The 13,427-nt window shown below is 37.3% G+C and overlaps 1 protein-coding gene across 5 annotated transcripts in view; it reads right to left on the minus strand.

Moving 5' to 3' along the window:
• Window positions 1-4,716: 4,716 nt before the first annotated feature.
• The window catches only part of LOC131073788 (uncharacterized), a 98,890-nt gene continuing 90,179 nt past the window's right edge, over window positions 4,717-13,427 (minus strand). Inside the window, exons 11-12 of one of the 5 annotated variants that reach the window (XM_058010292.2) lie at window positions 5,499-5,531; window positions 4,717-5,230 (exon numbers count right to left, since the gene is read on the minus strand). In XM_058010292.2, coding sequence (XP_057866275.2) covers window positions 5,147-5,230; window positions 5,499-5,531 — 117 coding nt within the window. In that variant the 3' untranslated portion in view covers window positions 4,717-5,146. Of the gene's footprint in view, window positions 5,262-5,452; window positions 5,532-13,427 lie in introns of all 5 variants that reach the window. The other 4 variants (XM_059217092.1, XM_058010290.2, XM_058010291.2 and 1 more) reach the window with 4 other exon arrangements.

The raw sequence follows: 13,427 nt of genomic DNA on the forward strand, positions 1-13,427 counted from the left end.
TGGCTCACAATGTTTTTGGTTAGGGGGAAAATAGGTTTTGAAGGGACCAGAAACCCTTTACAACCAAAAAAAGATAGGAACTGTAATCCTCAATAAGAAAGTTGTCTGAATAAAAGGAACAGGAAAGCACTAGACAACCATGGGTAAAAAGGACACCCATAACCAGAAACAACAAAGTTGCAGAAAGAACAACCTGCAACCAACCAAAAACCATCACCTACCCAAGAACTATCAAGGTTTACATTTAGAATTGCTCTTATGGGATCGAAGAGTCATATCAAAAGAAAGCTTAAAAGACTTAGCTTTTTTGACTTTAACAGAAATCCATCCCTCTTCCACTTGTGTTGCCCTGACATGCCAATCCAGTGCACCAAAATCCTGAGATTGAGAGCCAACGGCCGTTGTCTCAACCTCACCAGAACCAACGGACAACAAAGGCAAAACCCCAGCATCACCAATCTACCTCAGTCTGACAGACACAGCCTCACTAGAACCAGCAGATGGCAAGACCCCAACATCAACAGGCAAGACAACAGATTTGGTAAAACAAGAGTACTAGCCAAATCATTATCACCGGAAGAAGCCTCGTGAGTCTCCTTCACACAAGAGACATCAGGAGACACATGCATAGTTTCAGCAACCCCACCAAGAGAGACAACCGGAGGGGATGCCTCAAGATCCTGTGGTTCCAAAGCAACCACCTCAGAAAAACTCCTAGGTTGATCGGTTAACATCAACACTGTATAATGTTGTACCGATGCGCCTTTCCACCATGTAGCCTTAGTTGCCTTATTCTCAAACCCACAATGCTTAGCAACATGCCCAGTTTTAAAACATCTTCTGCAACGAAAAGGAATCCCTTCATAGTCCAAAGATTGGACCCAAGAACCCTTTGAAGAATTAAGTAAAATTTCAACAGGCAACCCATTTGAGGTACCCAGGTCAACAAGTATGCGGATGTGGAGTGGAAAACATCAGAGGATTCAGCATCCACCATCAGAAAATCACCAAAGGTGTCTCCCACTTCCTCTAAAAGAGAATCATTCCATAAATGAAGTAGGAGATTAGGAAGCCGAACCCAAATCGAAATCTTATTAAACATTTCAGTAGAAGGGTTAAAATCAAAGTGCCAAGGCTTAATCATCAACAAAAATTTATCCTCCCAGCTCAAAAAGTGATCACATAAAGTTTTGTCTCTGTCCTGGGCATTATCAAACTTTGCAATGAAAAACCCCTTAGCCATGGGAAAAATATGAACTTTACCTGTGATAAGAGGCTCCCAGTGTTCAAATATCCAAGCATGCAATTGAGGAAGAGAAGGCCTAAACCGCCTACATCGGTAGATCGCACCATGTAAAGAGAGGATAGAAGCATTATAAACAATTTCCTCTAACGTATCATCTTTCAAATTAACAAATATGGCCTTAGTAACCGGAACGAACCCACCAAATGGTCTAGGTCATGGCTTCCGAGTCACACCAGACCGCACACCAGCAGCACTGGGATGGGAGGACACCGGGGAGAAACCCATCACACCCAAAACCCCAATAGGAGCATCCAAGGGCCGAGAGGCATCAGACTCCCCCTGGACATGAGGATCCACACTAGGCGTCATCCGAGCATCGCCCTGCACAACCAACGCAGTAGCAAAGGAGACGAGAGCAGAGGAGGAAGAGTTTGAATTTTTTTGGGTGGGAGACATCACAAACCGTGATGGGGCACTTAGTTTCCCTATACAATACCTCACAATGTTAACTAGTGATGCATAGTTGAGATGCGACCAAATGTCACCTCAATTTTTATTTTGGTGACAAATTTTGACAATTAAAGGTAAAAGCATTGGTGAGATACAGAGCCTAATCACACAAATATTCATATCTAAATAAACAATTAAGTATAACTGAACTGTGAAACTTGCCAATAATTCAAGATTAAAGTCGATCTTGCATTTTGTATTGAGCTTTTCAAATGTTTAAGATTATATTCAATAAAATATAATTAATGTTGAGTCTACCAAAACCCAAAGATATTGTGAAAATGCCTCTATAATTATCAAAAAAACTACTAATTACCAAACTTGTTATGAAAAAACAAATCACGTGCAAATTCACAAAATATGAAATGAATTATTTATAAACTATCTAAGGCCTCTATTTCTAACAAATTCCAACTATACTTAAAGATTTTTAATAAAATGTCTATACTAACATCCTTAGAAGTGACTCGAATAAATAGGACCAGATTTATACAATGATTCTAACAAAGAATTCATACTTGAGTCTTTTAATTGGGACAATTACACCACAATTTTATTGAATTGTTTGTATTTGTAGGGACAATTGCACCACATTTTTCCTAAATTGTTAATAAATGTAAGCATATAGAAGAAAAAATAATCTAAAATGGCAATGTTCAAATCAAAAAATTAGAAAATTTTGCGGGGCTGCTGTAACGGTACTTTCTTCTTACCGCTCTGCCGCAAGGAGCTTGGCAGTCTTTTTCATAGACTTGCGGGACTGCGGTAGCATTTTCCTTTTACCGTTGTACCGCAGATGACTTAGTCATAGCGGTGTTCTGTTTTGTGGGGCTGCAGTAACATTTTCTACTTATCGTTGTACCGCAGGTAGGTTGACCGTGGCGGTGACCCGACTTGCAGGGTTGTGGTAACCACTCCTTCCCGCAGTACCGCAAAAGACTTGGCAACGATAACTTTCCAGCTTGCGGGGCTGCGGTAACCATATTCCACTTACCGCCCTACCACAGGGAACTTGTATAAAGAGAATGGAGTTGGATTCAAAATTGACCCAATAATATGAAGGTAGTTGAACCCAAAAGCATCATTACAATTCAAGACCAATTAAAATATCTCTTGTAGGGAAAATGTATACCAAAGACACTAAAACTCTTAACAAATTTGAATGAAAGGGTCCATGACGAAATTTGTACAATTTACCAGTTTCAAAGAGCCAAAATGTAAAAACTTCCCAAATGACGTGAATGCTAACAATTTTATCACTTATTTTCAATAACACTTTCATTTACATTGCAGTATCATTTACTTACGACGATCAGTTTCCTCAATCGAAATCTCCTTTTTATCAGACTTCTTCAATTTAATTTATTGCCCACAAGTTGCTAGATTGAAACTAAATATTCGCTTTTTTCCACTAAACTCCATCATACACTATCGTCCCAAATTTGGTAACCAAACCAAGATTGGTTAAAATTTAATAATAGATTCAAATGTGAGGGGATGATACTTCAGTCTTGGATTAACTCGTTTAAAATTTAAATGGAAACGTAAAATTGCCAAAACCAGAAACTTAAAATGACATTAAAGAGCTAATACCTTTTATGACCCTCTTTTACTAAATGCCAATAAATAAGTTAGTATCAAATGAAAACTAGAAAAAAAGAAATTAAATAGAAATTCCCACGTTTAGTGCAGCTGAAGATGAGAAATTGAAGTGGGTAGTTTGATACCACTAAAGACGGCTGCCTTCTTTTGAAGTGTCAACTTGTTTCAACAATGTCACTTTACAACACTCTAATCATCTCGTAGGGTTACTCGTCTTTTACAATTTTTCAAAGAATTCTCTCATTTTCTAATTTTAAACCTCGTACTTCCTATTCACAAATAACTTTATAAGAATTACAACAAAATTTAAAAATTAGGTTGGTAGCTTCACATCTCATAGAAAATTACATTTTTTCAATCAAACTTCCATTTACATTGCAGTGCCATTTATTTATTTAAGAGGTTGCAATTAAATTCATGAAACAAAATTAAGAGCTAATTGGCGACCTTAAAAACATGACAATTCAGAGTTTTACAAATGTCGATCTTTTGTATTTAACATGTATGGCTGTCTGACTTCAGAATTCTACAAATGTTCATCCTTCGGATTTACATTCATGGCCGTCTTGTATAAATTTAGTTCTTTACCCCAGTAAATAAATTATCATTTTTAGGAAATCAATAATGTTGTTTTCGAAGCTCCAACCCACTAATATATTGTTTTCTAGTTTCAAGGTTTTTAAAAAACATTGAATTTGCAATTTAGTTGAATTTGGATCAGTTCTAAATATCAGAAATCTATATTACCGATAGAAAAAACAAGATGGTGACCATGGTAATCCCCAGTAAATGGCAAGCCAACAAAACATTTTTAGATACATCTGAGTTCCTACGATGGAAACATTTATAACTAATCGAGAAAAGCCACCAAATTATATGGAATAGTGATCAACAAGGTCCATGGACCTTCTAGGAACCACTCTTTGCCAACAGCTTATTATAGAAGAAAAATATTAGACAACGCATGTCTTGTTAGAGAATATAACCAGGATCGACCAAACTAGTAATAAACCACACTTTGTTCATGCACCGACCTTGCTCATTGCCATAACTGGAAGGACGAAAGTAAAATATTTGTCTTGTTATCAAAAGCAATATGTGATCCTAAATAGTTGTAAATTCTGGAGAGAGCTTTACATAAATCTCAAATTAATACATTTCATTGGGAATTAATTTTCTGCATGTGAGTTTCTTATTAGTATTACTTCTAACTTCAAGATGTAGAACTACAGATTCTCCCTGTAGAACTACTACAAGATGTTTATGATTCCATTTTCATTTAAAAGCAGACACTAATAATGGTGTAAACATCTCTACGAGATCAAAAACTGACAATATTAAAAATATGCTGGCTCAGATTCGGAAAAATGCAGTATTTATACATCAACAATGAATTCGGCATACATCATTTGCTGCAATAACAATAACATCAGATATGTACAAAAAGTACTTTGGACTATTACAGTAATTTGCGTGTCACCTGGATATAAGAGTTGAGCACACATAAAAAACAGAAGGAAGATCTCAACAACCAATCGAACTCTAAATAATACAAGCGTATCATGCTGCTTTGATTAAAGTCTTAAAGTTTATACATGTTGGATGCCCAATGCAGATGTGCGGATTATTTATTTCAGACCTTGCAAATTTTGGTCTTTTGCCTTGAACGGCACAAGACACGTGTAAAGGAAAATGATTCTGTGTGAGGCTCATTTTGAGCTGTAATCAAAACTCACCTAATTTGACTTGCCAATAACTGCTATCCAGAAAATAGTTATTCCAAAGTCTTCAGCAGCCTGAATAACCCTGCTGCTTCTCTGATGCGAGAAAACTCAATACAGAAGGCTTGCACTTCAATAAAAAGATCTTGAACTGCAAAATAATGAAGGTAATAATGATCTCTCTGCCATGTGAAGAAAAAGAAATGATAGCCTTAATATTGATATTCACACAAAGCAAGTAAGCACGCATACCATTAATAAAAAGATCTTGAACTGCAAAATAATGAAGGCAATAATTGTTTCTATGCCATGTGATGAAAGGAAAATGATGCCTTAATATTGATATTCTCAGAAAGCAAGTAAGCATGCATACCATTAATAATTTTATTCCTAATAAGAGACTGCAAGAAGACACATACTAGTCTGACGAGCCTGTTCTGCATATATTTGTCCTGTAAACAAGAAAAGAAAAGATGAGCGAGCTAATTTTACAAATCTATTAAATTCAAATTTAGCATTCAGCACATGATCCTCAAAGAGGAACTATTAGTGTGGAAGAGAGACTATTTGCACTTCAGGGGCTTTTTAATGAGAGCTAGAGTTGAAGAAAGGAAGTGGTGACCCATCGAAGCTAGCTGTGTGCAACTAAGGTAGCTGCATGCAAGCTTAGTAAGTTTTAGTCACTAGTGGAATATTATGCTACTCCTTTATGGGTATGCAGTATAATTGAGATCAATCTGCAAAAGAAAGTGTGATAGAAGAAACGATGAATGGACAAAGGAGAGATGAAAAATAACAGTCAAAAGAAAAAAATTATATTAATGTCCACAAATGGCCAAAGTAAGTCAATGTAGCTCAAAAGGTCAATGAGTTATAGGAGACAAGAACTAAGTAGACCTCTTAGGAAGTCTCAATGCTTGCCCCTGTGAGCATCACCTAGATGCAACTAATGCTAAGTGGACCATTCATGCTCATGAGAGATTGGTTCTTGTGAACCACGTCTCAGATAATATGGGTCGAGGAAATTGACTCAAAAACTACATAGTTGGACCCAAATAAAATATCACATAATTTGACACACTACAAAAAACACTTACTGGATAACAAATGAGTTCAGTAGCTCTATAATGAATAAATCAAAGACATGGCACTAGTTGAAGGTTTTGCAAATGGAATAGTAAGCTACATAGGCTTTATCTTGGGGGAAACTTCATTGTTAAGAGCATAGATGGACTACTCGCCGAAAACTCGCAGAGTTTTTGAGCCTGGCGAGTAGTTACCACTTCTACTCGCCAGAAAACTCGGCGAGTTTTTGGCAAAAACTCTACGAGTCCATGAAAAAAACTCGGCCGCCTGGGTCTTTTACCAGAAAACGTTAAAAAAGTAATGCATTTTTTGTTTTTTGATTGTGCTTTGGGCTGAGAAGGGGGAAGTGGACTTGTAGTGAGTTGCAAAGTGATTTGGAGTGCTTTTTGAGTGATTCCAAGTGGATTTGAAGGGGATTTGAAGGGAAAATCAGATTCCCAGGTAAGTTTTTGCATTTTTTTTCTATGCTTTTTTAAAACAATTTGTTTATTTTTTGTTGCATTTAGATGGATTAGAAATGATTCCTAGGTAATCTAAATCATTTCTAAGTTATTTGCACAAGATTTAACACTAAATTTGACAAGTTTTGTTGAATTTTCACAATTTTTTTGAAGAATCTAGTTTTCAAAAAAAAATTCAAACCCTACTTTTTTTGAAAAAAAACTTTGAATGATGTCTAAATTTATTTAAACTAATGTAGATACTAGATAGTTTGCTAAATTCTTTAACTAAAATGTTAATTTTTTTTTTCACTTTGTATGTGTAAGTTAAGTAAGCATTAATCATGGCAAGGGAGCAATGGTCACTAGATCCATGCCCATCTGGATATATAGGCACCCGTCCTAGAGGTGCTAGAGATGGGGCATGGAGGTATGCCTATGAGGAACCCGATCCTGGGTCAGTTATATGCATAAAATGTGAGAAAATACTTCATGGGGGCATCAATCGCCTCAAATACCACCTTGCAGGAATAGATAGGCATGATGCTAGAGCATGCCCTGCAACCAATGAAGAAATAAAAAGACAAATGAATGCCCTACTTGCAGCTGGGGAAGAAAAAAAATTGCAAAGGGAGAGGGCAAAGCTAGCCATGAGATCAACCATAGCTGAATCTCAAGGTGTTCCTGTTGACCTTGAAGAGGAACAAGAATCACTTGAGGGCATAGTGGGCTCTCGACGTGGCCCACGTATCTGCAAACCCACCATCAGCTCCTGCTCGCCCATTGCTTCTGCTTCCTCTAGTAGAGTACCTGGCACTGCTCCAGTTCCATCACCACGAGCAGGGTCCATAGGTGATTATTTTGTGCCCAGAAACACACCTGGAGCACAACCATCATTAGAGGCCACTGGATGGAATAAGGAGCTACATGAGAAAACTGACATTGCAGTTGCTGATTTTTGGTAGTTCAACAACATTGCATTCAATGTGGTGGAGAATGCTTATTGGCTGAATTTGGTGACTGCTATGACAGTTTCAGGAAAGGGGTACAAGGCCCCTTCTCGCAAGGATTTGAGTGGGAGGTTAGTAAATTACTACATAGTCCACTTGATTTCATTTTTAATTATGTTTTAGATTTCTTGTTTATTAAATCAAAATTGTGTACTAAGACCTAATATCACTTTGCACTTACAGGTTGCTCACAATGGCAGTTGGTAGGGCAAGAGAAGTGATGGAGGATCAAAAAATTGATTGGGCAAATTATGGCTGCACCATTCTTTCTGATGGGTGGACAGATGGCAAGAACCGCACCATCATCAATTTTTTGGTTGCTTGCAAGGACAATGTAGTGTTCTTGAAATCTGTTGATGCCTCCAACAAGGTGAAAAATGCAGAAACATTGGCTGGAATGTTGGAGCATGTCATCATGGAGGTGGGGGTAGAGAATGTGGTGCAAATCATCACAGATAATGCAGCAGCATATGTGTCAGCAGGTAGAATCCTTTTGAATTATCACCTTTAGGCATTAGCAATATTCTCATTTGTTGTGGGCTTTGTTTTACTTGGTTGCATATTTCTTAAGAATAAATTCTTCTTTTGCAGGAAGAATCCTCCAAGAGAGGCACCCCACTCTTTTTTGGACACCTTGTGCAGCACATGTCCTTGACCTTCTTTTGGAGGACATAGGAAAACTTGAGTGGGTGACTCCAGTTGTGGAAGATGCAAGGAGGATCACCAAATATATCTACAATCACCCTTGGGTCCTAAATTTGATGAGACAACACACGCAAGGGAAAGATTTGGTGAGAGCTGGTGTCACAAGGTTTGCAACGATTTTCTTGATGTTGCAAAGCGTTCTTGCTGCATTGACTTCTTTGAAACAAATGTTTGTGAGTGGAGAATGGCTTAACTCACCTTATTCAAAGAAGCCTGAAGGAGAGGCTGGCGCATGCATAGTCTTCGACAACCAATTTGCACAAAGGGCTGCAGAGATTGTGAAGGTTGTTACTTCAAAACTTAAATTTTTAAATTTTAGTTATTCTTGATTCAAGTCTCTCATTACTAATTTGTAACTTCATTATTTAAATTTTGATCTTTTTGTAATTTGTATTTTTCAATTGTAGGTGTCAGAGCCCTTGGTTCGAGTTCTTCGCTTGGTGGATGGAGATAAAACCTCAATGGGATATCTTTATGAGGCCATGGATAGGGCCAAGGAGTCTATCAAAAATTACTACAAGGGGGATAGGCTCAAATTTGATCCCATTTGGGAAATTGTTGATAGGAGGAGGAACAATCAACTCCACCAACCCATTCATGCAGCAGGGTACTTCCTCAACTCTCGTTTTAGGTTTGGGGGTTCTTACTCAGATTCGAATGGAGAAGTCATGGAGGGCCTCAGTACATGCATTGAGAGGATGGTACCTGATGTTGAGGAGAGAGACCTCATTGTGAGTGAGCTTCAAAATTATGAGGGAGGAAGGGGTAACCTATTCTCTTCAGAGCTGGCAAGGAGAGGAAGAACCACTCAAACCCCAGGGATAACATTTGCCATTTGGATTTTGGGATCTAAAGACTAAAATGATTGATAAATTATGTTTTCTCTTTTCTCTTTGCTTTCTAACTTTTCCATTTTATTTATTTTGCAGATGCTTGGTGGCAAAATTGGGGTGGAAACACCCCACATCTCAAAAAATTTGCCCTTAGAGTCTTATGTCAGCCTTGCAGTTCATCCAATTGTGAGCGCAATTGGAGCTTGTTTGAAGCAATCCACATGAAGAAGAGGAGCAAGTTAGCGCAGAAACGGCTCAATGACCTTGTCTACGTGCAATATAATCTTCGATTGCGCGTAAAGAAGGTACAGGAACTAGAAGGTGGTCCAATTGACTTGGATGATATAGATCCTTACAATGATTGGACATCACAGGAGCAGCCTCCATTGTTTTCCGACACTGACATCACTGATTTGGAGAGGTAGGCTATGGAGGAGGGGGGTGGATTTGGTTTCAGGCTGGATGACATTGAGGAGGATGAGGATGAGGATGAGGATTCATTGCCAGTGCCAGAGGCAAGTGGAGACATAGCTTCATCCAGGATGCAGGATGAGTCTCAATCAACCATACCGAGCGAGGAGGCACAGTCACGCCCAGTCCCATAGCAGACTTATACGACTAGACAGTCTAGACCCTCTAGTTCTACCTCTCCCCATGTTTTTGCTAGAGCTGGGAAGAGGAAGTTGTAATTGTAATTTGTAATGATGTATTTACTTTTGTTTTTACAAAAACTATTTAGTAAACTGTAATTTACTATTTTGCTTCAGACTTCCAGCCCTCAGCATTCCTCATGAGGATGCGATTTTGTAGACACTTCGCATTTAAATATATCTAGAATCAGCTTGTTCCTTTTGTGTTATCATTTATTGACTCATTGGATGCATCTTCTCATTAAAAATTGCAAAAAAAAGCATTTTTTACTAAGTTTAAGCGTGTTTTTAAGTTGCCGAGTTTTTCGTTGAGTTTTTCCGAGTTTTTCCTGAGTTTTCGCCGAGTTTTTTTCCTAGGGGCTTGGCGAGTCGAGCCGAGTCGCGAGTAGTTCAACTATGGTTAAGAGTAATTGAGTCAAATTAATACTGAAATGGGTGACCTCTTGGACAGTCCTAATGCACAACACTTGATTAAGGTTTTACAAATGGAGTAGCAAGCTAAGTGGGCTTGATCTTGTGGAAAATCTATGGTTTCCGAGTCAAAGCAGTATTTGGAGGGGTGGCCTCTCTAAAAGTCTCAAATCTTCACCCCTACAAGTAACATAGATGCAATGGGTGCTAAGTGAGCCATTCATGCTCATAAGAGGTGGGTACTTGTGAGCCACTACTCATGTAATATGGGTATATGACTTGAAAAGTACACAATTGAATGCTCATAAAATGTCGCATTATTTGACATGCTATGCAAAACACCACACATTTGATAATGAATGAGTTAAGGAGCTGTATAATGAATGGTTCATAAGGCACAAAACTTGTTGAAGGTTTAGTAAAAGAGGTAGCAAGCTAAATGGGCTTGATCTTGGAGCAAACTCCATGTTAAGCGCAACTAAGTTTAAGTAGTACTGAGATGGCTGAACTCCTAGAAAGTGTCGATGCTCCTCTATGAGAATCAAGTAGATACAATGAGTGCTAAGTGGAGCATTCATGCTCATGAGAGATGGGTTCTTGTGAACCACTACTCAAGTAATATGGGTTAATGGGATTGACTTAAAAACTAAGCAATTGAATCTCGATAAAATATCAAATAATTTGGCATGCTACACAAAACACCACTTGCTTGATAAAGACAACTCTAGGCTATAAAAGTAATTAAACCCAAAAAACTGACAGTAAAAATAAAGAAATAAAGATAGTGCAAGAAGGAACCAACTCAATGAATCATAGAGCCAAGGAAGATCAAAATATGTGACCAAATGATACAACTTTGTCACATGTCTGCAAGAAAGATTGGAACAAAACCAGCACCATCATCATCAACCACTAGGAAATCACCAATGCAAGACCTGTTAATGTCAATCACAAGGTGACCTGGGGCAGTGATCCCATCTAGACAATCCTACGAAGAGTAAGATGCTCCTAACATCCAAGACTGAGGATACCTGGTGGCAAAGAAAAAGCAAAGAGAACTTGGTTGGTATGCAGCCTTCAGAACTTTTAGAGCTTAGTGAACAGAGGGCGATAGAAGGGATCCTGAATGATGTTGAAAGAATATCCTCTAATGCTCAAACCATCAAGGGGAAATGAATGCTAATGTAGAAGCCAACTTGATAAATGAAATTCCGGACAACAAGCTCTGGTAATATGTAGGGAATCTGGCAATCAATATAAAAATCCAAGTCTTACAGAAAACTAGTATTGTAGACCTACAATCAATATAAAAATCCAATCAACCAACCTGAATAAATTTATTTCCTTCTTCTAAGTCTCAGAAAACTAGTATTGTAGACCTACATTTATCTAGTTGTACATTTTACATTATATATCTACATTACCGGATCCACCAAGTTTCATCCACATCCAGTTCAAACCCAGTTCACAGTCCAATTTTGTGTCTCGGCAAATTCTCACAAGGTGCAAGATTTGGAGGGCAAGTTCGTTCTGGGCAGAACGAAGGAGAACCCAGGTGGCATTGTGTCAACCCATCATTTCCAAGCATTGTTTTAATTTCCAAGCATTGTTTTAATTTCTTTTACTTTTTTAAAAAGTTTGACCTTTGACTTGACTAGGACATGCTAAAATTAATTGCTAACCCTAAAAGTGCTTATTGCAACATTTTAAACACCAAAAGTATCTTATTTTAGCTCATTTTGATTGCCAAAAACAAAAATCATTTCAAAAGGCTCAACTTATTCTTGTTTATCATTCAACAAATGGAGTTGAAAATTGATCACTAATAGTTCCAAATCGATTGCATAGTTATTCCTACACATTTAAATGCGTTGATTTGCTGCCAAGAAAGTCATAGAAGACTATTTTTTTTTAAAAGAGAAGTTTTATTTATTATATTTTTATTTTCTCATTTTTCATTTTTGTTTTACAAACTCATTTGCTTTGAGTTCAATTTGTTTTCCTTTCATTTTCTTAGTTTCTATAAATGCTTAAAATACTGAACCACTTAGACTTTATAATTGTTTTGCATTCATTTTCTCCTCTTCTTTTGAAGTATGTGGGTATGATACAACCAGTTCCAAGTGGTGAAGGATAACAAATTATCATGAAAATCAGATTTAGAACTCCTAATCATATCCTTTCTACTATTGACTAACAAGTTTGGCATTCACCTTAAAAAATGGTAACAAAAAATTGATCACCTATTTGCTTATAGTATACACAATTATCTAGTTTATCTCTAACAAATACCAACTCCAAAACATATGCATCAAACTTTGGATACCAAATCCAAAGAGATTGTTTCAAATCATAAAGAGACTCCTTCAACCTGTAAACCAAATCCATAAGGTAAAATGCCAAAAAGTTATCTTAATGCCATGTATTCAACCTTGAGGTCAAATGCCACAGCAAAAACATAATAAAAATATAATGGAAGGTCAATTTTGCAACAAACAAGAAAATTACACTAAAATATATTCCCTCAACCTAGGAATATTCCTTAGAGATCAATCTTATCATCAAATTGAATTTCTTCATGAATCCCAATTTGCATTCAAGAAGTTTCCTACCCTTACTTAAGTAAATCAAGTCCCAAGTTTTGTTTTTCTCTAAAGCTACCTTCTTCCATTCATCGCATTCTTCCCAGACCTCTTATCCTTTGACTCAACTGCCTCCCTCACAATTCTAGGCTTATTATTATTGGTAGAAAAAACAAAGTGCATTCTTCTTCCTCCTCTTAACTCTCATCTAGTTCACCTTCATCTGCAAGTGCCTCCTGAATCTCTAGTTCATCTTCAGATGTAGCTTCCCTAGTTTTTTACACTGATTGCGCATCTTTTTTCTCTTCATTTCTAGGTTACTCAAAAGAAGAAGATTTGATCTCTTTGAAGATCACATTTTAATTGCACACTTTCTTCTCTATCTCAAGATTCCATAGCTTGTACATCATTATAACTAATGACAATACACTTCTCTGTGTTGAAACCCAACTTAGACCTCTTCTCATAGGGTACACTCAAAAACATGCATACAACTAAAAACAGAGAGATGCCAAATAGAGGACTTCTTGCCTTTCCAAATATCCTTAAGGATTTTATCAAAAAAGCGATGACATAGAAGATCTTTGTTAAGGTAGCAAGCAGTGCTAACTGTTTTTATCTAATCATTCTA

Source organism: Cryptomeria japonica, chromosome 1, assembly GCF_030272615.1.
Source record: "Cryptomeria japonica chromosome 1, Sugi_1.0, whole genome shotgun sequence".
In the NCBI taxonomy this organism is placed as follows: domain Eukaryota; kingdom Viridiplantae; phylum Streptophyta; class Pinopsida; order Cupressales; family Cupressaceae; genus Cryptomeria; species Cryptomeria japonica.